At 53.3% G+C, this 24,725-nt stretch overlaps 10 protein-coding genes across 10 annotated transcripts; 8 read left to right on the plus strand and 2 right to left on the minus strand.

Annotated features, from left to right (window-relative positions):
* Nucleotides 1-372: 372 nt before the first annotated feature.
* VTN31DRAFT_2603 (uncharacterized protein) lies at nt 373-2,187 on the minus strand (the record flags this gene model as incomplete). Its single annotated transcript, XM_069402790.1, has 1 exon — nt 373-2,187. One exon carries the CDS (start codon nt 2,185-2,187, stop codon nt 373-375), a length of 1,815 nt encoding a protein of 604 aa, XP_069262036.1.
* Nucleotides 2,188-4,885: 2,698 nt separating this feature from the next.
* Nucleotides 4,886-5,400, plus strand: VTN31DRAFT_2604 (uncharacterized protein; the record flags this gene model as incomplete). Its single annotated transcript, XM_069402791.1, has 3 exons — nt 4,886-5,025; nt 5,122-5,227; nt 5,317-5,400. 3 exons carry the CDS (start codon nt 4,886-4,888, stop codon nt 5,398-5,400), a joined length of 330 nt encoding a protein of 109 aa, XP_069262037.1.
* Nucleotides 5,401-6,919: 1,519 nt separating this feature from the next.
* On the plus strand, nt 6,920-7,819 carry VTN31DRAFT_2605 (uncharacterized protein; the record flags this gene model as incomplete). Its single annotated transcript, XM_069402792.1, has 1 exon — nt 6,920-7,819. The coding sequence occupies one exon, from the start codon at nt 6,920-6,922 to the stop codon at nt 7,817-7,819; it is 900 nt and encodes a 299-aa protein (XP_069262038.1).
* Nucleotides 7,820-7,924: 105 nt separating this feature from the next.
* On the minus strand, nt 7,925-9,989 carry VTN31DRAFT_2606 (uncharacterized protein; the record flags this gene model as incomplete). Its single annotated transcript, XM_069402793.1, has 4 exons — nt 7,925-8,929; nt 8,978-9,550; nt 9,613-9,680; nt 9,740-9,989. The coding sequence occupies 4 exons, from the start codon at nt 9,987-9,989 to the stop codon at nt 7,925-7,927; spliced, it is 1,896 nt and encodes a 631-aa protein (XP_069262039.1).
* A 593-nt stretch (nt 9,990-10,582) lies between these two features.
* VTN31DRAFT_2607 (uncharacterized protein) lies at nt 10,583-12,369 on the plus strand (the record flags this gene model as incomplete). Its single annotated transcript, XM_069402794.1, has 2 exons — nt 10,583-10,642; nt 10,732-12,369. The coding sequence occupies 2 exons, from the start codon at nt 10,583-10,585 to the stop codon at nt 12,367-12,369; spliced, it is 1,698 nt and encodes a 565-aa protein (XP_069262040.1).
* A 315-nt stretch (nt 12,370-12,684) lies between these two features.
* Nucleotides 12,685-13,256, plus strand: VTN31DRAFT_2608 (uncharacterized protein; the record flags this gene model as incomplete). Its single annotated transcript, XM_069402795.1, has 5 exons — nt 12,685-12,699; nt 12,794-12,824; nt 12,904-12,916; nt 12,982-13,051; nt 13,107-13,256. 5 exons carry the CDS (start codon nt 12,685-12,687, stop codon nt 13,254-13,256), a joined length of 279 nt encoding a protein of 92 aa, XP_069262041.1.
* Nucleotides 13,257-14,057: 801 nt separating this feature from the next.
* Nucleotides 14,058-15,303, plus strand: VTN31DRAFT_2609 (uncharacterized protein; the record flags this gene model as incomplete). The annotated part of the gene is made up of 3 exons (XM_069402796.1): nt 14,058-14,368; nt 14,435-14,725; nt 14,787-15,303. 3 exons carry the CDS (start codon nt 14,058-14,060, stop codon nt 15,301-15,303), a joined length of 1,119 nt encoding a protein of 372 aa, XP_069262042.1.
* A 1,069-nt stretch (nt 15,304-16,372) lies between these two features.
* Nucleotides 16,373-17,929, plus strand: VTN31DRAFT_2610 (uncharacterized protein; the record flags this gene model as incomplete). The annotated part of the gene is made up of 1 exon (XM_069402798.1): nt 16,373-17,929. One exon carries the CDS (start codon nt 16,373-16,375, stop codon nt 17,927-17,929), a length of 1,557 nt encoding a protein of 518 aa, XP_069262043.1.
* Nucleotides 17,930-18,869: 940 nt separating this feature from the next.
* VTN31DRAFT_2611 (uncharacterized protein) lies at nt 18,870-21,962 on the plus strand (the record flags this gene model as incomplete). Its single annotated transcript, XM_069402799.1, has 1 exon — nt 18,870-21,962. The coding sequence occupies one exon, from the start codon at nt 18,870-18,872 to the stop codon at nt 21,960-21,962; it is 3,093 nt and encodes a 1,030-aa protein (XP_069262044.1).
* A 2,375-nt stretch (nt 21,963-24,337) lies between these two features.
* Nucleotides 24,338-24,617, plus strand: VTN31DRAFT_2612 (uncharacterized protein; the record flags this gene model as incomplete). Its single annotated transcript, XM_069402800.1, has 2 exons — nt 24,338-24,550; nt 24,612-24,617. The coding sequence occupies 2 exons, from the start codon at nt 24,338-24,340 to the stop codon at nt 24,615-24,617; spliced, it is 219 nt and encodes a 72-aa protein (XP_069262045.1).
* Nucleotides 24,618-24,725: the final 108 nt, after the last annotated feature.

The raw sequence follows: 24,725 nt of genomic DNA on the forward strand, positions 1-24,725 counted from the left end.
CCATGTGGTCTTGAAGAGCCACTTGATACTATCCAGCATCATCTGTTGTTGCCTAAAGGCATGAATACGATCTTCTATGCGTCGAATATTGCTGAGCATATGTGTGATATTATCGCACCTAATCGAGGTAGGTACTCGGTATTTGTACGTAGTAATACTCTAGGTACAAACGTCAAAGAAATCCCTATTATCATGAAAAAGAGACAGCATCCACGTCCATGAAATCAATAACCCTGTAACTGCCGCCAGTCATATCAACTCAGAATCCAACATTACAATCACACACCGTTCACGACGCCACATCTATTATCATCCATAGCTCGTAGACAAAAAAAAGGACAGGACTCAAACCAGTCTATATCAATCACTCACTCAAACTTCACCCCAATGATCCGCACCACCTCCAACCGAAACCACCGCGCTCCCGCTGCCGACACTCCCGCCAATATCCCAGTAATGGCGACTCGACCCGCTGCCCAGGCCGGCAGTGTGCGTGTGCGTGACTAGAGATACCTTGGTACTCTGACTGGCACAGCTGGAACTCGGTCGACGGAAGCGATGGCGCGTGATGGGTGATGACGGGCCTGCAGCGGCAGCGGCAGACGGCGGGAACTGCGTGCGGAGCGACGGGTTGTTCTGGCGTTGTGTTGCTTGGTGGCGGGCATGTGCTCTTGCGACGAGAGGGTGGTGGTGCTGAATGACGGCCGCTCGTGGGTGTGATTGGGCATGGTTGGCGTCCTGAGAATGGTCGCGGCGCGACGGAGATGAAGATGACGGTGTCCGATTGCCCTCGTTGGTTCGTCGGAATCGGCTCCTCAGGTACCGGAAGACCATCGCCATGTCGAGTTCGCGCTCCCAGAACTCGCGTTCTCGGTTCGCTAGGACGCTGTCCGTTGCCGGATCCGCGCTCGGGGACGGGACGTCCTCCTCCTCGATCCCCCACTGGGCGGCATGCTCAACGACCGCCGGATCGCGAATGGTTGGCGTAAAGTGTGGAGAAAAGTTGGAGGTAACTGCAGTATCTGCACTGTCCGACGTTGTCAGAGGCAGCTGGGATGAACTATTGGATTCTGACGAAGGCACCGGAATGCCCGCATAGTAATTCCTGGGATCCTCGACGCGGAGATAAGTGGTGAACGCGCCTGGGTGCTCGCAGAGCTGGTGCACGAGGATCCCAAGCTCGCGCGCGATGCGGTGCAGTATTCGCTCCGGCCATCGCCCATCGCTCCCGCTCTCGGCGACGCTGGGTGTGTCTTGGAGCTCGCGCTCCATCTCCGCCGCTCCCACTTCGGATCGATTGTCCGGGTCGGTGGTCGCGGGGGCCGAACCGGCCAGCGATTCGCCTAAGATCACCGACAGCAACGACTCGTCGATGCCGATCAAGTCGCGGATTACTTTCCGGGTGATCTTCCTCCAAATGGATTCCTCGGGGGTGTCGCCTTGATCCGACGACGTCTCCGACGCGGACGCTGGTGTCGTTTCCATGACACCCGTCTCAGATATACTATCCAAAGCAGGGGCGCCTGATCTGCGCGACGCAGCCGAGACGCTGGCCCGACTGTTCCGGCGCCGTAACCGTCGCGTCTCGCGCTCGATCTCTTCTAGCAGTATCCGGCTCTGCTCGATGCGCCACTTCTCGATCCGCTGCCATCGTTCCCGCTCCTCCTGCATTTCCTGCTCCTCGACCGAGTCCAAGTGTCGCTGGACGCTGGATCGTCGCGTGTGGGCCACATTCGCCGACCGTCCGGGATTGTACTGCTCATATTGCCAGATTTGGTGTTGAACGAATTGGTTGGAGTCGTAAAAGCTCCCGAGTCCATCATGGGTGGGCAGCACGGCCCGCGACGAGTCCGCGACCTGGGCATGGGGAAACTCCTGCAGGCCCTCGTCAAGGCTATCGAGTTCGGTGGCATCCTCGTCCGCAGGCTCACCCTGGTTGTTGTGATCGGCCTGGGTGCCCGCGCTGAAGGAGCCAAAGTCGCTCAGGCGCGATAAGCCGGCGGTACGGGCGGTGGAGTCGGTCCCCGTGTGCAGGGTCGAGGGGGTCTGCGTGGGCGAGAAGAGCACCCATTGCTGCGTGTCATCGTCCGGTTGCTGTGAGAGCCGCGACAGGTCCAGCGACGGTCGCTCGGGCCCTGTGTATGACGACTGGCGACGCGGGGGCGCCTGGGGAAAGCGAAAGGCCATGATCAGGAGACGAATGGGCTTGGCCGCAGTGCAGCGAACAAGGGGCTCTGGACTGTTTCTTTGACTTGTTAAGATTCTGTCTTTACGGGGATGAAAAACAGTAGATACTAAAGTTTATAAAAAAAATCGACTGATCAATCTGACGGTGACAATCTCATGATGATGATGATGATAAGTACATGGACTGATAGTAGAGTACTACTATCTATGTATCGGTGAATGATCGGCGGGTAATGACGCGATGAGCGCGTTCCAGCTGATCCAAGTGAAAAACTAAGTACCCACGGCCGGTGAGCACTGCAGAGGAAGTACTGTAGGTAGTATGTACTTACAGTATATTTCGAGCTTATTCATAGAATACTAATAAATCATTGACCAAGCAGCAAATAATATTATTCACAAAGTTTGACTTTTTTCGACTCAGCCGTGATTTCTGTCAAATCGCAGTCAGAGGAGTGTCCCATATTGTTGCCCAAGTCCAGCATCATCGGAGCAATCAGGAATCCTCCTCGTAGTGTTCTATCTTGTTTTCGTCCATGATTTCAACATGACCAAAGGCCAAGGATTCCCCGGCATCCGATCATGTCATTTCTAATCTCGATTGCGATGGACACGGCCCGACACCATGAATATTAACCACTAGTTACCTAATCCATCATTCGATCAGCTGTGAATCTCCGACCGGAAGACCAAGTCCGGGGGTGTGCATCTCAATGCATAACTATCAATAACTAGAAATAACTCCAAGAGGGTGTTATCATATCGAGGTCACTTGACAAACAAAGCAAACAATCCCGAGGGTCACATGATCGATCATGCCCTAGATAGAGAATCAAATGTTAAGGGACAATCGTTCTCGTACTCATCACACTCGTTCATCGGCCCCAGATCAAGACGTTGCCTGCTTTATATCGAGGCGGCATTTAGCTTGCTCAAGATGAAGACTTTTGCTGTCCTTTCCTCGTCGTTCTTTGCCAATATACCACTGTTGTGTGCACGGGACTTTCAAAATGGAAAGGCATTCTAAACGAGGTCTCAATTCAGACTATTCTAGTGTAGATAGCTCTCCATTCGCCACCGCCAGGGTCCGCACGCCTCTCGTAATCATCAGCGGCGGCGGATGGAGGATTTGGTCCAGGATTCGGGCCATGGAGGCTTCGGGTTCATTGCACATGGCATACTAGTAATTTCCTTGATCCGGTTTGGTAACCCACGAAAGAGTCGAGGTAAACACGCTCAGGTTACGGATGATCTCGGCACGACGAAGAAAGACAGTACTCATAGGCGGCCCCACCTGCTGAGTCTGTCGAAGAAGAATCGTGAGCGCCAGCAGTCCAGGACGCATGCACTGGGTAATCCATACATAGCCTAATACAAAATCTACAACGCCAAGCCTATTGCCCTGGTTAGTCCATCTACATAGTACGGAGTACAGTAGATGTCTTTTGCTGAATTTTAGATCATGCACCAACCGCGAGATATGCCGGCCGTATGCTGAATTAATCTCATGCGGTCCGTCACGGTTGCAAGTTGTCGTCAACTCTGACGGAACTACCTGGCGGTATCGAATAGCGCTTGATGGCTGACGGCGGTGTTTTGACCACCACCCGGTGTAGCAGAAAGGTCTAGTGCAAGTACTCCATGTATAAGAGATACTGCATAGTTGGAACAGTCGCAAAAGGGCTGCTCCCGTACTTCTGGTGCCTGTCGGTCGAACAAACGATGATCGGGACACGCCTCCAATGCTGCTTGAGTCAAGATATCCGGCCAGTATAGGCAGAGCTAGCGTCCCAAACTTAGGCGTAACTGCCCAAGCACGGCAGTGCTGTAACTTTGTTGAGGTTTCAGCGACGCTACTATCATCAATTTCTTGATCATCCAGGTCCACGAGGGTGATAACAATCATTGCCTCGAGCACCCTGTTTCCGTGACCTTAAATCTGCCATTGTATTCTACAAGATTGGTAAAACGCTTTGTCATGAGGGCTGGATGATAAAAGCAGAGTTGTTGCATGCTTTGAGCATTGCAGCGCCCACAGATCTGGCTTAGCATGGTCGCATATGAGTTTGGACTTCCGACAGGTTCGCATGCCTGCAGCTTGCCATCCCGACGGAGACTCGCGAATACTCTCTATGTACACTATGACGACTCCGGGTTTGAAAATTCCTCCAATGAAGCTTTAGAGGGTTAGGTACTACGGTAGTCCTCGGAACAGTTGACACAGAACTCTGCATCCTAGGATCAGGATCAACACGGTTCGGACTTGATAGTTGAGCTCACTATGCCTAGCTTCCTCGAGGACTATCACGGAAACGAACTAATATTTCATTTGCTGCAGTCATAGACACCGGCAAAAGCCGGGAGTTATCGATGCATGTTGCAGGTGATGACTTGATGCAGTGGGCTTCGGAAATGGATCGATCGGTTTGCTCCAGGGCTAGGCACCACGTACGAGTACAGTACTCCGTTCTGGGGACAACCCGACCCACCCTGGTGCCTTGATGCCTGAGGCAGAAAATGCACTCCTCTCCATGCATTAGTACTGTACCTACTACATGGAGCCTAGCTCGAAGCTCATCGCTGCCCAGTCTGATATTCGACATCTCAATACCTCGACTACCGCAGGCCCGTCAATCATACTACTTCATTCGAGAGAGAGTTGGAGCGAAACAACCCTGAAACGAACATTTCGTTCACAATGATCCGCCGAGCCGTTTTTCGCGCGCGACCAATACTTCCAAGGCCTGCGTCGTTCTCCACGACAGCTCCAATCCGCAACGCCGCGGGCTCACCATCGTCTCTGCCGGCACGGAAACCCGTCGGCGCGTTTCGAGGAGGGTGCGTTATGATTCCCTCACGCCAGCGAATCCATCAGAAAATGATGTCGATCGACTTCGATTATACAGACAAGACACTCATACATAATGCATACAGGGTTTTCGGGTTTCTCCTCGGTTCCGTCACGGCAGGCGTGGCGGTGTGGTATTACATTTTAAAGGAATATCGCGTGGCAAATGAGATGCTGACAGACGATATTTTCGTACGTATCTCCTAGGGGTTTTGGGTTTGCGGCGGCGCGCCCTTCAACTTGTCGATTCTAACTGCTGTCTGTGTGCGCGTGACTTTTAGGCCCTTCAAGCAGCATCGCAGAAGCTGAATGGGTATATCCTCGAACTAGAGCAGAGGATTGATCAACTACAGAAGAAGAAATAAACATCAGCTGGACGTATACGTCGGTGGTGCCATTTTAGGTTCCGCGAATATGGGCTATTGAGTCGGTTATGCGGTGTTGGGCAGAGGTAAGATCAAAGTTTATTTTTTTTTTTTTTTTTTTTTTTTTTTTGGACAGAGCAGGAGGACTAGTACGTATTGTACTCCGTCTTTGATTTCGCAGGCCATTGCCGTATTCTAATCAACGAAGCAGAATACCCAAGACGTTCGGATTTTCAGAAGTTGCTGGTGCCACATCATCACACCGCCAACAGTTCGTACATAGTACCTGCAGTGTTCTGTAGGATAGCCGTGTAGATTGGGAGGGGGTTGCTTGGCTTTTGAGCTCAACGCCCAGGCCTGTGTAGCGGGGCATTTAGCTTGAGGGTCTTACTACCATGCTCAATCCTAAGAAATACCAACCTGTCAATCAGTGCTCGACATTACGTGTTATCCCTTATCATATTGAACAGTTTCGTGATGGCTTCACAGGAATCCCTGAACATTCTCTCCCTTGGTATGGCACCCATCCTTTTCAAAGTCGTGAATGACCAGTGTTTTGCTGATCCTGCTTGAGACGGCGTGGAATTCGGGGCCTCTCTTATCTCCTCATTCTAGAACATAAATACTTATGTATCATGGAGAAAATTCGCGAGACGAGCGGACTTAGCCATGTTCCATGGCTGTGCGAATAGTTTGATATAATTGGAGGCACAAGCACCAGAGAGTGATGTCTGCCGTCTGCCAACAACCTGGCAGCCATTCTCCAGGATCAAACGCAGCACGAAGAGGCAGAGAGAATGTATCGACGAGCGGTCGAGGGACCAGAGAAAGTGCTGGAGCGTGACCATGTAGACACCCTCATCATCACCAACAACCTTTCTCAGATCCTCAAGAAGCAAAATCTGACACCATTATAGAACACAGGTCTCCAACGTTGCTTGGACTTCATCATCTCCGAAAAAATAACAGTTCTGTGTGGATATTAGCGCCACGTACAATGGAATCCGAACGACTTTCGGATTGATCGATCCAAAAATCGATAGGTGCTATATTCGACTGATCCGCTATGTGGGAAAATTAGATGGATATCACAGTGCTCATGCCGCCTCCTGATATCGGATATCTTGTATGATCAGCGGAACAATCCTAGTCCTCAAACCGTTGGATCTAGTAGTCAGGTCCAGGGACCGTATGGTATTCTCTCCAGCCGAAAGGTATCTTGTACCAAGTACGACTATGGATGCCGCCAAATTGCAACTGGGAAAAAAAAAAAAAAAAACCCGGAATCTGGAGCTTGCGAGATTAGAGCAGGTGGCTGACTTTGGATTGATTGATCCTGGTTGCTTGGTTTGGCAGTTGACCCGTGTGGTGTCAACTGTCAAAAAGACACGGATGCAAACACTGCAAACGTGGGTGGCGGCTCTCTGGCTCTGGGAGAAAGAATCTCGGGAACGATGCCAGGAATCGATATCAGGAATCAGACTCATCAACAAAGCCGACTGGCCAACCCCGAGATAAAATGCCCCTCGTCGAAGCCCTCGCAACATCCAAAGCCAACGCAGCCCCAGGATGGACCTACGTCACCGAGACCGCCGATCCTCGGCCGCGGACAGCAGCGACGGCGTCCACCACCACAACCGGCCGGAAACGCGCCATCCGCGAACCAGCGCATCGCGCAACAGACCTCACCTCGCGCGAGCAGCATGCGATTAACCGACACCTCGCGGAACTCGACCGGGAGAATCACCGCGAGAACGTCGTTATCCCAGTGCCCCAGCGCAAGGACGCGATTCAGCGCGAGTACAGCGGCAGGCCGCCGCGGGCAAAGACCACGACAAATGTCCGCCGGGTGTTGACGAGTCAGAAGACGTTTCGAAATCATTTGGATGACTTTGAGGCTTTGAATCAACAACAACAGCAGCAGCAACAGCAACACCAGGTCGGTGGCGCTGGTGCTAGTACTACGACGACACCCGTTACACAGGGGAGTAGTACTAGTAAGAAACGTTCCAGAGCAGCGGCGACGACTCCGGGCAAAATCGAGTCGCCAGCGCCGGCCCCGACTTCAACAACGCAGCAGCAGAAACCGTCATCAGAGTCACAACAAGCAGAACCCGTCGTCAGCACAAACCAAGCCCTCCTCAAAACACCTTATGACAATGATCCCCTGCTCAAGTCCTACGTCCCCCGCCCGCCGTCCGACCGCCTCATGCAGATCCTGCTTTCTGAGCCGCCGCTGACCTACACAGCGGCCCGCGCCGGTCCGTCGACGTTGCCCTCGGCCCGCAGGAGTCAGCGATACTTTTGCGTGCTCTGCGGCTACTGGGGCAAGATTCGGTGCCGGAATTGCGGAGCGAGGACCTGTGGGTTGGCATGTTATAAGGTGCATGAGGATTCGAGGTGTGGCGCGTTCTTCTGATACTCTACGGTTCTCATGCTGTACAAATACTCGCATCGGATGTTTGTTGAGATGGACTTATATACCCCTCTGTTGTGCTTTTTTTTATATATGGTGTTAAAAATGTCAGCACTTCAGGCGAATCCCCCTCCGTTTCTCCGCCTCCCGGACCTCAAACATGACCTGTACTCCAACAAACAGCGCCCCCGACGCCAGAAGCATAAACATCGCTCCGCTCCAACTGCTCAGTATGCCACCAAGAAGCCCCCGAAGACCATCCAGGCCGATCGCGAACCCGACCAGATTCGCCGCCATCATCATCAGGATATTTCCCACGGCGCCGATGCCGCATAACACGCGGTATGCGTTGGGGGCGCTGCGCCACCGGTGCGCAGGGAAAAGCATTGAGGCGATCACTTCCGGCAGGACAAAGAACGTGATCAGCCATCCCCACATGAGAAGACGGAGGTTGATGTCGTGCCAGATAGCGACAAAGGTGAACACGGTGAGCTGGTTGAAAATCTTTCGGGCGCGAGCGAGGAGGCCACTTTTGGGCGATGGACTCCGAGAGGAGGTGTTGCCGCCACCACCGCCGCCGCCCAGAGGGACGTAGAGATACCGAACAACCCAGCGGTTATAGGACCGGTGCCATGCGCGCCAGAATGCAAGGGCGGAGTAGTTGTTCGACATGCACCGGACCATGTTCTCTGGCGGATCGATTCCGTCGAGCAGGGCCCAGAGCCGGAAGAATCGCCACGGAATCAGCAGCTTCAGCCAGATGATGTGCAAGTTAAAGTAACCTAGCATGCTGAGTTGGCCGGGAGTGTACATGGACCAGTCGGGCTCGGCCTTGAAGATGGCCACTGCGTAAATATAATGCAGAACCAGCTCCATGCAAAGAACGATCAGACCAAATCGAATGCCGTATAGCATGTTCCGCATTGGGGTGACGGCAGGTGACGGGTATCTCTGCTGTGAGATGTAGTCGTTGAAGGTGATGATCGGCCCCGAGAGGTATAGCGGCGAGTACAGCACATAGGCGGTGTAGTACAGAGCATTGTAAGATGCCGCATCTGCGGGAATAGCTGTTCGGTCCCGTTCGGACAGTGACGCGGGATCGAGTTGTTTCTTCTTAGTCATGTTAGAGACACCCGCTTGTATACCGGCGGGCTGTCTTACCTCAATCGGACTGCTACCCGGATAATCCAAGCTCCAGTAGTAGTCCATGTTGAAACTGATCAAGCGAAGGATCGTGAACTTGAACAAGATCTGCCACCGAGGCATCAAGCCACCAAAGCCGTCCAGCCACTCCGCCCAGACTAGCAGGGGGGATGCCGAGTCTGGAACGAAGAGTCCAGCAATGTTGGCCAAAGGGTAACCATCACAAAGTTCGTTAGCAAACAAAACTGCCAGATTGAAGGCCCACGTGGCAGTCGGAATGTAGGACCTCGGAACTCCCTTTGCGATCTTGTAGTTGATGTACAGAAACAGAAGAATCTTTAGCACCGATATGCCATGCAATCCAATCAGAAACACGAATGCGAAATAAAAGTCGAAAAGGGTCCGCTGTCGGAGCCGCGCATCAGCCACCGCCGCATTGGCAGAGCCAGACAATTGCACGCTTTCTGCATTCCCCGTCCGTGCCGGATAAATATGATTATATACTCGACGAAGAAGCGGGTGCACGACAAGAAGAACGCAGAGGTAAGGAATATTGTCACGGAAGCTCGCATATTGGAGGTCAGAATTGTCCTGCCCATGGGATCAACAACCGTCCTAGTCCCCATTGTACCCTGCCGAGTCGAAAGACATACCACTTTACGGCCCGGAATCCATCCATCGGAAAGCAAATGAGCGTAGGTCGAATACGTCGGATGGTCCTCTAGCCGAGATTAGCACCAAACGCTGCCAATTCAACTGCCCACTGACACGACCGCTCACCTCTCGACACATCAATAACCGTCTTGAACATGATCGGCACGGCGGTTAGAAAGACCAGGTAGTAGACAAAGAACTCGGGTGTCCGCCATTTTGCTGGCTGCGCGTCTTGCGCGATGGCCTGCGCTCGGGCATCTTTCACGGATTGCCCCGTGTCCGCTGCCTTAGCGGGCGTGCTGGAGGCAACGGTAAAGCGGGCGTCGAGAGTGTCGAGGGAGTAGAGCCTCCGCAGGCCGCGCAGAAGGGACGTCATGTTACGACGGCATCGCTCTCATATGAAGCTGGTGTTCAGGGCGCGATGTGTCCTTGTTGTCGTGTTCCGCTTGTTGTTGTGATTGGCTGTGCTGTTACTCCGCACTACTACAAAACAAGTTAGGCTATGTGGATATCGAACTTTGATTGGTTGCATCCAGAGACAGATTTAGATCCGCGACTGCCATTGGCTGACTGTATCCCTTACTTCTTCGGCAATCAGCAGAGGATGCATACACTGATCGAGGACAGCGATAAGTTCAGTTCAATCATGGATGACGGTTCAGTTATGAGTTGGACCTGTCACATTGATGTGTCATTTTGTCCTCCGGAAGCCTGAAGAAGTTGAGAAGTCTTGTAGTTAACTAGTGATGAGGTTTGTCTTCAACCTCATCTCAAAGGAGCACCATCTGAGCCAACATGTCGGACCAGTCTGCCCCATACATCGTAGCTGATGCTCTTCTCGAGGCTCTAGCAGAAGTATCGTGCTCTGACTCCGCACCCAGAGAGTGACGCTGAGATAGCCGTGACAGGCTGGCGTCGATTATCTGTTCACGGTGCTGGGTTCGGACCATCCCAGCATCATAGGCCTATATGCGACGAACCAAACTCGAGAATAGAGAATTTCCTCGCATGCTCCTGTTTCAACATGAAGTAAGTCAATCGAAAAAACTAAGCAACCAGCAGAGCAACTCCAAGATCGCTATGATAACAGTCATTGTTGACCCATGAAATGAGAGTAGTTTGCTGCCATCTCTGCCGCTGATGGCTACGCTCGCATCACCCACCGTCCAGCATGTGTGATCGTGCATGTGGACGTCGGTACCGCTGCCTTGGGGCAAGGCCTGCATAATGCATCCAGTGGACGTGCTCCGATAATCGTTTTCGCCGGCGTCGCTCCTTCAACATTACACGGCGGAGTCGCCGGCTCCAGATCCGAGCATGCCCAGTGGTACCAGGATATTCCCGACCAGTCCGCTCTAGTCGCCCCGTATAGCCGCTATACCGGGGAGATCAAGTCGGCGGAGCACGTGCAAATTGTTGTACACCGTGCCGTGCTGATGGCTACCACTGGGTCACCTGGCCCTGTCTACCTCACTGCAACGCGCGAGATCCTTGCCCAATCTATTGGCACAGCTCTAGAGCCTCGCTTGCGACCTCTGCCGACCTGTAGACTCGGTGGGCTACCAGCCGATGCTGTACAGACGATTGCGGAAGCCCTCATTGGAGCCATATCGCCGCTTGTCATTACCGGTTATCTAGGCCGTAACCACCAGGCAGTAAAGAATCTCATCGCCCTTGTCGATCTGATCAAGGGCACCCGAGTGTTCGATTCAGAGGTGCGCGAGGTCTGCTTCCCCGCTGACCACCCAGCTTGGATTACCCGTGGAACCGGCGCTGCCTGGGATGTGCGACACGCTGATGTTATACTGGTTCTCGATTGTGACGTGCCCTGGATTCCCAGCAAAATCCACCCCTCCCCTTCTGCGCAAATATTTCATATTGATCTCGATCCTCGGAAGGAGAAGATGAATCTTTTCGATATCGGAGCAACTGCAACCTTTCTTGCTGATAGCGCCACCGCACTTGCCCAGTTGAATGACTATATAAGGCAGTCGGGCAAGGTCTCGCCAGATACGTATGCCGGACGCTGGGGAGTACTCAAAGCAAGGTTTGCCGACAGCCAGCAACATCTGGCCGAACGAGCGCTCAAGGCCTTGAACACCCCACAGATGCCGACGTCAGTCGATTACCTGCTTTACTCTTTGCGTGCAATTGTCCCTGAAAATACCATCTTCGTCTCCGATTCCGTCACCAACCAGGTCATACTTGCCGAACAGCTCCGCTTCACCCGCCCCGGTTCACATTTGACCAAAGGCGGCAGCGGTCTGGGGTGGGCTGGTGGCGCAGCGATCGGCGTTAAACTTGCTGCTCAACTCTACGACCTCGCCGATCGTCCAAACATACGGCGCAGGGCGCAGTCAGACCCTAAGTCCGACTCGGAGCCTTCTGTCTGCGCAATCACGGGCGATGGTAGCTTTGTTTTCTCTGCCCCAACGGCTGTCTATTGGGCGAGTCACCGACATAAATGCCCGTTTCTGACCATCGTTCTGAACAATGGCGGCTGGCGGGCGACTCGGCAGTGCCTGGCCGACGTTCATCCGCGAGGCGTTGCCGCGAGCACTACGAACGATGAACTCGGCATCGCGCTTGAGGATGACGGGCCCAACTATGGCGAAGTAGCCAAGGCTGCTGCGAACGGCCACCTATGGACCAAGCGGATAAGTCGCACCGGAGATGTTAAAGACGCTTTGGTTGAAGCCAGGAACGTAGTACTGGAGCGGAAGATCTCTGCCGTGCTCGATGTCATCATCACATGAATTGCGAGGATGGGGCTATGATTTTCATTTGTCAATATTCTCAAAGTCCCATACCCCGTATATACACGCTGAAATAGTACTATGAAGAAAAAAAAAAAAAACCGAAGAAAACACGAATCCAGGAGATCTATCTCGAAACCAGTCGAGTTATGACAGTTGGCAGACGGATACCTAACGGTCACCTGACTAGCCCTATGTTATCAACCCCACGTTTCACTTCTGATCGTCCCAATACTCCGTACTTCATCTTCCCAGACCAGAACTACCAAGATCTAGTGTTATTCGAATCAAAGGAGCAGTCAGATCAGTTTAGACATGGCAGTCAAGCGGGTATGTAAAGGCCGCATTCGCAGACAATCCGAACATCTTTTCAATCCTATCCTGATTGAGACAGCACACTGACAGCTGTCGTTGCTCTGACTAGGTTGCTTTCAGAGTCCACGGGACTGTTCAAGGTAGACACGAATAACTGCAAGGGAGCCATCTGTCCTCGGAAAAACAGCATCACTAACACACGATACCACACGGCATCAGGCGTGAGCTTTCGGTAGATCACTTCCTTGAATACCACCACGCATCCATTTGAACATGATCACTAATGGGCGTGATCAGAGCTTTCACCCAGAAAAAAGCCACTGAATATGGGGTGACTGGCTGGGTGAAGAATACTCTAGACGGGAAGGTCGTTTAGTCTTACTATCCTTCTATACTATGAGCACCGAACTCATATGATCCAGGTCGAAGGCGAAGCCCAAGGTGAAGAGGAAGCAGTGCAGAAACTGCTCAAGGCCGTTGATCAGGGCCCGCGGTTGGCGCATGTCGTCAAGTTAGAGAAGCAAGAGCTTTCCCCGAAGGATGGGGAGACTGGGTTCGAGATCCGACGATGAGGGTTGGAAAACGTGGGATCAAGAAACAGTCTATGACGTCAATGAACTAGTGGAGTGCTTGTTTGTCATGTACTGTAGTCCCTGTTGACCACGAAATCAAGCTTTTTCTAGAATACGAGAGGCAGCTCCATCTCCTGAACTACCTAAACAAAGTAAACTCAAGGCTTCTTGCAAAGCAATGGTGAAAGCTCCGACCTATTTTCGTCTACACGGGGAACACGTGGCTGAGTCAGCATTTCATTCCGACCACACCCGATGTAATATACGGTCACACTGTGTCTGCCAGATGGCAACACAAGCAATAATCGCGTAGATTAACCATCGCTAAAAGGTGGTAGGGATGCATGTCGGGCCTGGAGTTTTTTCGGTGATGATCCATGCAACGTTGTCTGATCGGATATTTGGTTTTGGCCTGAAGAAGACATCGTCGTGGGGGTAATGTCGCCGATCCTCCAGGTTTGGTGATTACAGGTATCGTGATTGTATCCAGCCGTAATGCGCGGAGAAAGGTACGAGAAAAATGGAACAACCACCTGACATACCAAGTTTTGCGTTGTTCATGATGAACGTTTCTGAAGGAATGAGTTCATTGGATGGTAAAATTTCTTCACTGTTGCATGACCGCTGACGATGATGATGGTTCATGCCGATTTACCATTCAAAGTGCAATATAGAGATATATATATATCGACGAGATGAAGCGCATAGAGGGTGCGAGATGTCAAGGAAACCAGGATCAAGAGTTTCAGAACATCGACAACGATTTGACTTGGACTTCAGTATCAAGACTCGATCGTCACAATGTACTCGGTGACAGTACTTCGACCAACAGCAGCGTCCACATGTGGCGCGGCATGCGCCTTGAAGCAAGCTGGCAACCGGGTGCTCATCGTCGGGGTCTACTCGACGGCGACAAGGTCGCAGCGGACCTTTATGACATGGAAAAAGAATCGCGATGAGACCGCTAAGGCAGTTGTTCCAGCCGCAAGGAACAACCAGAGCCCCGGAACTCGTTCACTATCCTCGACGCGTCCGCGATGGATCAAGGATTTCTTCCCCAAGTTCGAGACTGACAAGATCGTGGAGGTTGAAACGGCCTGGAAGCATCCTGTGTACGTATTGCTTTCCTTCTTGCAGTAAATCATTGGACATGATTGGGTTTGCTGACGACCTTGCAGATACACCGAAGAACAAATGCGCGCAATCAGCGTTGCCCACCGCGAAGTGCGCAACTGGTCCGACCGGGTGGCACTGATGATGGTGAAGCTGTTGCGCTGGGGTATGGACACGGTGACGGGATATAAACACCCTAAAAAAGGCAAACCTCTCCCGCCCAAGTTCGAAATGACCGAAGAGAAATGGCTCAACCGGTTCCTGTTCTTGGAGAGTGTGGCTGGTGTCCCAGGCATGGTGGGCGGGATGCTGCGGCATCTGCGCAGTCTGCGACTGATGAGACGGGACAACGGATGGTAAGTCATACCCATCCCCCCGGTTCAGCCGGGTCAGGAACAATCGCTGATAACAAGAAAGGATCGAATCTCTGCTGGAAGAAGCGTACAATGAGCGAATGCATTTGCTTACCTTCATGAAGATGGCAGAGCCCGGGTGGTTCATGCGACTCATGGTCCTTGGCGCCCAGGGTGTCTTCTTCAATGCCTTCTTCCTATCCTACCTCTGCTCGCCGCGCACCTGCCATCGGTTCGTCGGGTACCTTGAGGAGGAGGCCGTGCACACATACACCCGCGCCATCGAGGACCTCGAGGCCGGCAAGTTGCCGAAATGGCAGAACATGGAAGCTCCCGAAATCGCCGTCCAGTACTGGAACATGCCTGAGGGCAAGCGCAAGATGCTGGATCTCCTGCTGTACATCCGCGCCGATGAGGCCAAGCATCGCGAGGTCAATCATACGCTGGGCAACCTGAACCAGAAGACAGATCCGAACCCCTACACCATCAAGTACCGGGAGCCGGTGAACAGGCCCGTTCCGAGCAAGGGCACGGACATCGTTAAGCCGACCGGATGGGAGCGCGAAGAAGTCATTGTCTGATTCGATTGTCCTGATTCATCATAACCGACTTGCTGTTGATGGGTGCATGGGCTTGTCTTTCTTTCTGGGAATGGGGTGCAATAACTCATGTGGTTGACTGCAGCGCTTTCGCTTTCAACTTCTCCCCTCTGAAGTCTGATCCTTTCGTTGCTGGAAAACATGGTAGATAGGTATCGGAGAAAAAGAGTATGGGCTGGGTTTGGAAGATCACGAACAATCACTATTAGACGGTTAATAGATCATTGGAGGCTACTTATTTTCAAGTCTGAATCCAAGCCTGCAAGTGAGAAGCGAGAGAAATTGAGCCGAGGAGCGGTACAGTACGAGGACGGAGTTACAATGTTCTCGTTAGGTTATCGATACCGGTACTCCGTACGAGTACTCGGAACTACATGAGTTACGAAAGTTCTCTCAGTAACTTTGATATGGTTATACACTAGTTATGTACGAATAGGTTAACTTGTTCGGTTCACTATTCTTGATTTCTAAGCAACAACGACACGTGACAGTGCCTAAATAATGGCTTGTCACGTGATGCGAATGTGACAACATGTGGGGACGGAATCACGTGCCGGAATGTAGAGTAGAACGCCCTGCAGCGGCCTGGTTAGGGACTCAGGGGTAAATAGTACTATTAATGAGATGGACGGATTTGTAGATGCAGCATTGCGGTCGGCAATTGTACAGTCATCCTGGTCAGGTCAGCCGACAGTAACCAGCAGTTCTTGAAACCAGAATTCCGCCTTGGACCCCTCTTGACACCGTGGGTCTCCATCGATGTCGCGCGCGTTTTAGTTCTCGTCCAGGATCGGAGTTAGTCCAAACAGTCAACGAAATCAGGCGCGAAACCCAGTGTTTCTCTTCATCGTGGCCCCCTTAAACTGGCCCCAACCCTGAGTCACGGCACAGTTGTACCCTCCGTGACTTCGTCTGGTCCCGACATCGAGAGACTTTCGACTGTACGAGTACCCATCAACACTATCGTCATTCGATCGACTCGCCGTTCCGGCTCCTGGCATTGAACTAAATCGCCCTCGCGATTCGTTACCGCCATATTTGACTTGGAAACATGACCGCTTCTGAAAACGCGGAGGACCGTCCAGAGCGCGGACAGAGGCCGCTATCGGTGTTTCGGGCAGTGTCGCCGTCGCCTTCCATCTCCCCTTCCCGGGCTGCCTCCCCCTGCCCATCGCCGGACCAGTCATTCTCGACAATCTCAACCGCATCGACTTATTCATCTAACTCTGGCGATGGGCGATCCGGCTCGTCGGCTTCTACGAAGAGAAGAGGTTATATCCGGCCACAGGGCGTAGAATTCGCGCCGTCAGCAAGGAACCGCGAAAGTGTCATGTGTCTGGGCAGTATTGCCCATTTGCAATATTATTTCGCCCGCACTGGTCTTCTGGATGGAAAGGGCGGCGTCCTGGCGCCTACAAAGTACAAAAAAGGAACCAAAGATATTCCCAAACTCACCGTCAATCAAGAGCCGGAATATGCCCAAGACTTGGTGGAGAGTCCAGCGGATGAGTTTGCGGCCGAGCCTGGCCTTGAAGAGGAGGATGAAGAGGTCATGCTGCCGCCGACGGTCAGCACGTATAGTGTCAAGCCGCACAACGTCCCGCCGCCCCCGGACATGCGAAAGCTCCGAAAGGATTTAGTAGAAGCGTTGGACAAGGCTTCGTTAGCTGTCAAAACGTCCGAAAATGAACCTGAACCCGATGGTAACGCAGAGCAGTCACAACCACCATCTCAACCCGCAGTCGAATCGCAAGATGGGCCGTCTTCGGACCAAAATAAAGAGAAGCCGATGACTTGGCATGAGATTCAAGGAATGCGTATCTTGGACTTGGTCACATTAGCTATCCGGGCGGCCCGAATATACTATACGTCTCACGAGCATCCCGAGCGTCTTGCCGCCATCAAGAGCGAGCGCCAGATTCGAGAGGAGTTATTCTCGGTCTTGGAAGTACTCAAAACTTGGGCGTCGCGGAACTTTGCTGGGGGTCTGCGAAATACTGAACGAGCCACGATCCTGGAATGGATGGCGGGCGTACTATCGATGCTGGACGAGGACCGCCGCCTAGAGGAGCTGGAGAACAAGGAACGAGCCAGCTGGGTTTGGGCTTCGGGCGACTGGGCCGGGAGAGAACGGGAGCGGGAAGAGGCGTTCCTGCAGACTTTAATTCGCGACGTGGGTGAGCCGTTGCCCAAATGGACATCCCCTGACGAGGGTCCTCTGCCTACGGCGTTCCTGGAGCGACTGCGCGACGGACGGGACCTGATCCGCATCCACAACCAAGCCGTGCGCAAGTCCCGACGGCTCTTTGGACAGATCAAGACACCGCACGAAGACATTGGCAAGCCATATCGGCGTGCCGAGAATCTGCGTTATTGGAAAAAGGCAGCCGAGCTGCGATGGGAAGTCAAGCTGGATTTTGATGTCATGGGGGTTGTGTATGGCAGCAGTGACGAGGCTTGGAAGCAATTCGATGCCGCCCTCATGACCTGGTGCAAGGAGGTCCGTGAGGAGATGGTACTGGACTGGCGATCACAACGCAAAGGGTCGATGGCTTCGGTCGCCAGCATTCCCATGTTTACGCTGCCGGGTACCGGGGACGAGTCGTGACGGTTGCCGCGGTACATGGCCGAAATGATTGGATCCACGTATCGCCCGCATCTTGTGCCATGTGTTTGACCATGTTGGATTTGTGTTTGATACCCCCGTTTCTCGTCTCATGTCACGCTGCCGCAGAGCTCCTGTCTGAGATTTTTCCAGTCCCGAGTGGATGTGATCATTGTGATGATTTGCATTATTGTTCCCTCTTGTGCACCAACTGGCTTAGCGTGGACGGTCGATTGGGCAGACGCGGCACGGCCTGGGCAGCATGCCCCAGGCGCGGCGATCAGGCCGCCATCTGCATGTCTGCGGCCCTCGTGCCATACTGATTTGTACATAGGAGTGTTTGATCATTGCAGCGATGGATAATATGATGGTCGGCTTTGGACAAGGGCGTTGTACGCGGCCGCGTAGCGATCTAAATTGAATAACAAAAGGGCGACCATCACATGTAGAGCCGTTTGAATATTTGTATATGCCTTGATTCTGCTTGAATTCTGTGAATCCTGTTAAAAGAATTGTTGCTTTTGGTCTGGATTTTTTTGCTCACAAAATGGGGCCTGCGCGGAGCCAGTCCCATCCCGACTCTTCTTCGCCCCTTTTCCTAACCACCAGACGCCCCGTCCGCCATGATGTAGATTCCTATACCCCCTTGGATCTCCGACGCCGAGTTCTAGAGACTGTTGCTGAGAAATTCCGCGCTCTCGGTGGACGCGCGTTGCGAGACGTCCCTCGCGTCACGCCCTCCGCCTCCTTCGGCGCACGGCCTGCGTCTTCATCACCCTCGCTCGCATCCTCCCCGTACTCACCCAACGTCGGCTTCCCGCGTATTTCCTCGTCGCCGCAGATCCAGCTATTTACTCTAGCTATCACTGCCACCTCCTTTCGCTCCTTATCCGACCAGTCCGACGGCACCTGGCGGTTGGGACGTCGGCGCAGGTTTGGATCCATGCCCTCCATATTCCCCAGCGCTGGCTCGACCACAACAGCTTCGTCGGACATAGTTGCGTCGCCCGCCAGTGCCTCACTCCGTTCTCTGTCCAAGAAATTGTCTGCCCCGCAGTTGAGTTCCGCGTCGTCATCCCTGTCGCCCTTGCGCCCACGTGAATCCTCCCCGTCACCATCGTCCCTGAGCCCGCGCTCCGTCTCCCCACGACCAGACTCCAAGGGTGAAGACGACTCCCAGGAGGGCTCGAAGCCGCGAGAAGAATCCGTTCGGACATCCATCTTCCGCCGGTTGTCCCCCGGCCTCGCCGCACGGGTCAAACAGCTGAACGGCTCGACCGAGAGCAGCACATCGGCACGTCGGCGAAAGAGCGTCGGGAGGATTCCAGAGGACCAGATCCGGGAGCTGGATAATTTGCATCGGAGTCGATCGGGGGATTCGGAACGGCGTGAGCGACCCGTGCACGGACTACAGATCAAGAAGGTGAAGAGTACCCAAAGCTTACTGGGATCGGAGACCAAACCGAACACCCCGGTGTCCCCGGTGACTCCTACATCACCACGGCCAACGGAGCCTAGTATTGTGTCTACGCCCGCACTGAGTGTGAACATCTCGCCTAGTACCTCGTCGGAGCCGCTCAAGCAACCCGGGTCCCGTCCAACCACCATGGCCACGATGGCGTCGACCGAATCCAGGACCGAGTCCAACGGCGTGGAAGGCTCGTCAGATCTGGAGGAGTACCTCCGACGAACTTCAGAGCAACCGCCGCAACCACCTCCAAAAGACACGCCGCCGGCGTCGTCGTCGAGCAATGTGCAGTCGTACTTCAACCCGTTCGGACTCGCTCGAGCCGAATCGATCTACTCCTTTTCTCGAACCTCCTTCAACAGCCAACTGTCCCAGCTGACTTCCATCAACCTGCCGCAGCCAAGTGCCCTCGAATCGAGCATCACATCCATCGTCACGGCCCCCATCGCCGTCAAGGCGCTGATTGGAGCTGCCGAGCAAATCCAAAAATGGATCAGCAAGGCGTCCGAGGTCTTGGACGGACTGGACGCAGAGGATGACGTCGAATGGGCCGCCGCTGGCGGACGAGAAGGATTGGAAGAAGTGAACAAGGCTGTCAACAAGTTCGAGAGTTTGGTCAATGTCTATGTCCGGGCCATCGAGAATGTGCAAGTCCGGGATGACATTGGGGATGTCAGCGCGGATGATCTCAAGCTGATGGTGGCGCAAATGGAGGCCACGGTCAAGAACTGGGCGCAGATCCGGAACAAGCTCAAGGGCGTCAAGGAACAGGTTGAGCTGGCTATGGAGTGGGAGGAGCTGTGGAATAACGTCCTGGGTGACGTCGGCCTGGAGATCGACAACCTGAGCCGTTTGATCTTCGAGATGGAGGAAAAGCGACACCAGTCACTCGTGGATGCGGACGGCGAGCACGGCAGTGGCCTGGACATCAATGAGCTGGAGACGATTGTCGAGGAGTCGCCGAAGCGTGAGACGCCCGCATCGAGCAACCGGCTGAGCATAGCGGTGTTTCCCAGTACGGATACGGCCAGCTCGGGCAACAACGGCAGCAATCCTCAAAATGACGCGAATCTGATGCAATTGTTTGCGCGGATGCAGCCGCTCCGGGCGTCTCTGGATTTCCTGCCCATGCGATTGTCCATGTTCCAATCCCGCGCCGAGCGAATATTCCCCACAGCCTGCGAGGAACTCGAAGACCGCCGGAAGCGGTTGGAGAAGGACTATCAGAAGCTACAGGAGGACGCGGAAGCCCTGCGAAGGGAGCTGGGCGAGGACCGATGGATCATCGTCTTCCGCAATGCCGGCAAGCAGGCTCAGAAGATGTGCGAGTCGGTGGAACGTAGCATCGGCAAGTTGCAAGAGTCGCTCGAAGCTAACGATCAGGTCAACAATCCGTCGGTGATCTTGAAGAAGATCGAGAGCTATGAGGCGAAGAAGACGCACTACATCCCTGCGATCGACCGGGTCCTGTCGATCATCCAGAAAGGCGTCAAGGACCGGCTGACGGTGAACGGCGAGATTGTGACGCTCCTTCACGACATGGAGCAGCGGCAGGATGCGCTCAAGGCGAGCATCAAGGTGATGGATTCGCAGCTGGAGGACACGACGATCAGTCAGAGCCAACACCTACGCGATTCCACCTGTACCATCGTCACGACGGAAAGTCCGGCGAATACGAGCGCCATCGCGACGCCAGGCAGCTCGCCCGCATCGTCGGTGATCCTGAGCAGGCCTGGGCGCGGTGCGACGACGCCGAACCCTGGTGGATCGAGCCGACGGGGGAGCTCGGTGGCTAGCACTGCGCGATCGACATTAAGCGTGCGGCGTTTATCGTCGAACCCGCAACTGAGCAGCACAGGGCGGAGGAAGTCGTCGATACCAAGAGCAGTTCTCAGTCCGACGGCACCTTCCACCACAACCGGCGGAGCCGGGAGTGGCACTGCAACGACGCCGTCGCCCGCGGCGCGCAGCCGGCGCGTTTCAACAACGAGTAATACGTCCACGGCCTCGGCCCCGGCGCGGCCTCGATGGAACAACAGCGCCAATACGAACGATCTCGACGTCGGCCACAATTTCAAACCGCTGACCCTCACTATGCCATCACCGTACCGCAAGACGCTGCCCGTGCCGGCGAGCACGAGGCGGTCGGCGTCTGCGATGTCGTCAACGTCGGCTCGCAGTCCACTCAGCCAGACGTCCACATCCTCCGGCACAGGCGCGGCACGTAGCGGCAACACCCGCCCGACCAGCCGACTGAGTGAGCGGTCGTCACGCGGTCCGGAACGGGCAACATCACCGACTCCCTCGGATCGCAAAGGCTCGTCACTTCTCGACCCCGTGCCGTACAGCAAACTGCGCCGGGTGCCTGCGATGGACAACACGGCACGGTCCCGACAGAGCTACGCGGGGCCGCCGACCACCCGCGCGGATAGCGAAGGCAATGACTCCAAGCAGCCTTCCCGGCCGGGCACCGCACTGGGCCATAACAGTCGGCGGACGAGTATGCTACCACAGCCGAAGCGCACGACGGGAAAGAGCAAACTGGACGAGCGACCACCTTGGCGGTGAGACAATCTTCTTTCTTCTCTCATGATTCCCTTCTTGATGTTGTTCTGATTTTGTATTTTGTACTGGTTATAATTTCGGTGTTGGTGTAGGAGTATATATCCCAGATTCCCATCAAGCATTGTTGCTATTATCGGTTAATCCTAGTTACTATTGTTTGCATTCAGCATTGTATAGTGGTCGTGGTTTGGTGTGGAGTTTGTTGATTGCTCATAGCTATCTCATCCATGGATCAAATTAGGGCTAGACTTGGATCTTCGAGCAGCAAAATGGAGCTCCAGTCAGCAGTGATTCTTTCCGGCGCAAACTGAGAGAACAACTACCTTGTAACTGAGTACCTAGGGGTAAGTAACTAATGGTTAAGTATGTACATGATGACTCAGAGTAACTACTACTCCGGAGGACATTGCTCGGAGCCTGCAACCATTTGAAATCATCGGACAGACCGGAAGTCCTTCTCCCCAACTGGAATCATGGCAACGACGTCACAGAGGGCGGTCTTATTTCCAGTGTCTCCCTTTTCAAAATGGCCACGTTACCGGAAGTCTGTTGCCGAATGGCCAACAATTTCCGGCCCTGTGTAGTACGGAGTAGGTAGGTAAGTAGTAACAAAAGCACTGCATACAAGGTAGTTTGCCGATCAGTAGTGAGTGGAGGAGTCAGTCGTCGAGCAATGAATAGTACTCTTATTCACACGCAAGGCGAATCCGGGGCAGCAGCAGATTGCCACTTGCGCCGAGTCTTAGGCTACAGGTCGCGGTTGCTGGCAAGTGGCAGCATAAATTGGAGCGTTTGGAGCGTTCACAGTGCCGTGGTGGTGCCAAGTGTTTGTTTTTCGTTTCAAGATCGCATTGTTTGATGTTTCAAGTTTCTGACATCCTGGCAAAGGAATGCTGTCTGTCTTGTTGCAGCTAGCCATTATTTGAGGATCCTGCTCATTTCTGGCAGGCGAGGTTCCAAAATAGTACCTACTTCAGTTCGTCTCCGTACCTACAAGACCTCCTACAAGTATGTCGCCGACGTGGACTTCGCGCATGAGGCATCCTTCAATTCCCAAATTCTTGCAGATCAGACATTCCTCCAAAACCCCACGCCTCGGCCATGGTGAGAAGCCGAGGGTCTGTGCTGGAATGAAACTGAAGGGACCATTTAATAGTACTACCTAACTAGTACTGTCGGTGTGCATTGATCGCCTTGCTTGCTCAGTCTTTTTTTTTTTGTTCGATGACACGTTTGAAGCTTGAAACTCTAGTCTGGATGCAACCACAAGTCTATGGTCAAACGGTTTGGTCGACTTCGGCACCTTTTTTGACACTGCAGAGGCTCTTGCAGATGGATGGGAGCGGCATTAGGTAGGTAATCATCCAGAAGTTTGCAGAGATAATGATTCATTCAGCGGCGGATGATTGCCGTACCTCGTCGTGGGCTAGGCAAATGTCATGACCTATCAAGTAGATATCTGTATGGATAGCTGCCGTATTCCCTCGGTGAATGGCGCGCCGTTTCGCACAAGGTCCTCTGAATTAGAAGTATTTAGGAAAAGTGCGTTAAGAATCACGTCAATCCTGTTCAATCTTCGAGTCTGCTATCTTAGACTAGGTACTAGTATGCCCATGGTGTGTTTACTCGGAACATACGGGAACTGCAACTGGGTCTGCCTTTCCGACTCCTCCAGAACGATGATGATGTCCAACTCAAGGATAAATCGCCGGAGTGACCGGTGGATGTGATGAGGGGGCAGAGCTGCGCTTTTGTCTGACTATCAAAGTACTACTCTATTCGCATTTCTTGCATCAGAGTATCCAGGAGGTTCTACTAAGCTCTTGTTCCTAGCGAGGATCCAACGTCGGAATTCTCTCTGCGGTCCGATCGTGCTCGCCCCTTTGCGATTGACCGGCTGCTCTGCTCTCGTTTCTTCGATCAGGCATTCTCCATTGGTTCCGCATTTTCGATACTTTTGATTCAACAGTGCGGTGTTGAGGAATTGTGGTTCCGAATGATCCTGTCTTTGGATGGTTAGGTTTGGGATCTAGTAGGTACTATCCGATCAATCTGATAGGGGAGTCAGAATTGTGTCAAACATACGTCTTTACGTTGATTATCTTCCTTGAGGATTGGTTACTCTTCGAGGATGCTTTTCCTCTACACAGTTTTCAGTCAAATTGAGTTCCCGGCCAACCAGTCGTCAACATCGGTCGTTCAAACTCAATATCAACGCCTAGTTTCTAGGCCGACAAGTAAGGTTTGCCGCTTGATTGTTCCGTCGGGGGGAAATTCCGGCTCGAATCAATGACATCTGGAGGATCCATTCATTCCTTACTCTAGCAAGAACTGTTGAGCGTCTTTGAGGGAAAACGATCACCAAGAAAAGTTCGGGCATGTTATATAAATCCCATGATGTCCTCTTGGACGGCGTCGACGTCGCTCAAGAACGGAAACAGTGCTGTCTGAACATCAATCGGATCTTCAATCAATCAATCACTTTCCGAGTCAACCGATTCGATACTCTACTATCTACCATGGCTCCGTGTCAATGCAACGCTTGCTCTTGCACCCAAGGCTGTGATGGCTGCAACTGCGCGTCTTGTGGAGTGAGTCGAGCCTTGCTCGTTGTGTTTGTTTGGTCTATGATGATGCTGACTGGCCCACTAGCATTGATCAGAATGTCCCATGCGGAGGTGAGATGATGGGTTTCTGGACATGACTACCAAGAGCGATATGGCTGACCGTGAATTATGCACTGTACTAGCCCTTAGCCATCAATCA

Source organism: Thermomyces dupontii, assembly GCF_041956625.1.
Source record: "Thermomyces dupontii strain NRRL 2155 unplaced genomic scaffold VTN31scaffold_2, whole genome shotgun sequence".
NCBI lineage: Eukaryota > Fungi > Ascomycota > Eurotiomycetes > Eurotiales > Trichocomaceae > Thermomyces > Thermomyces dupontii.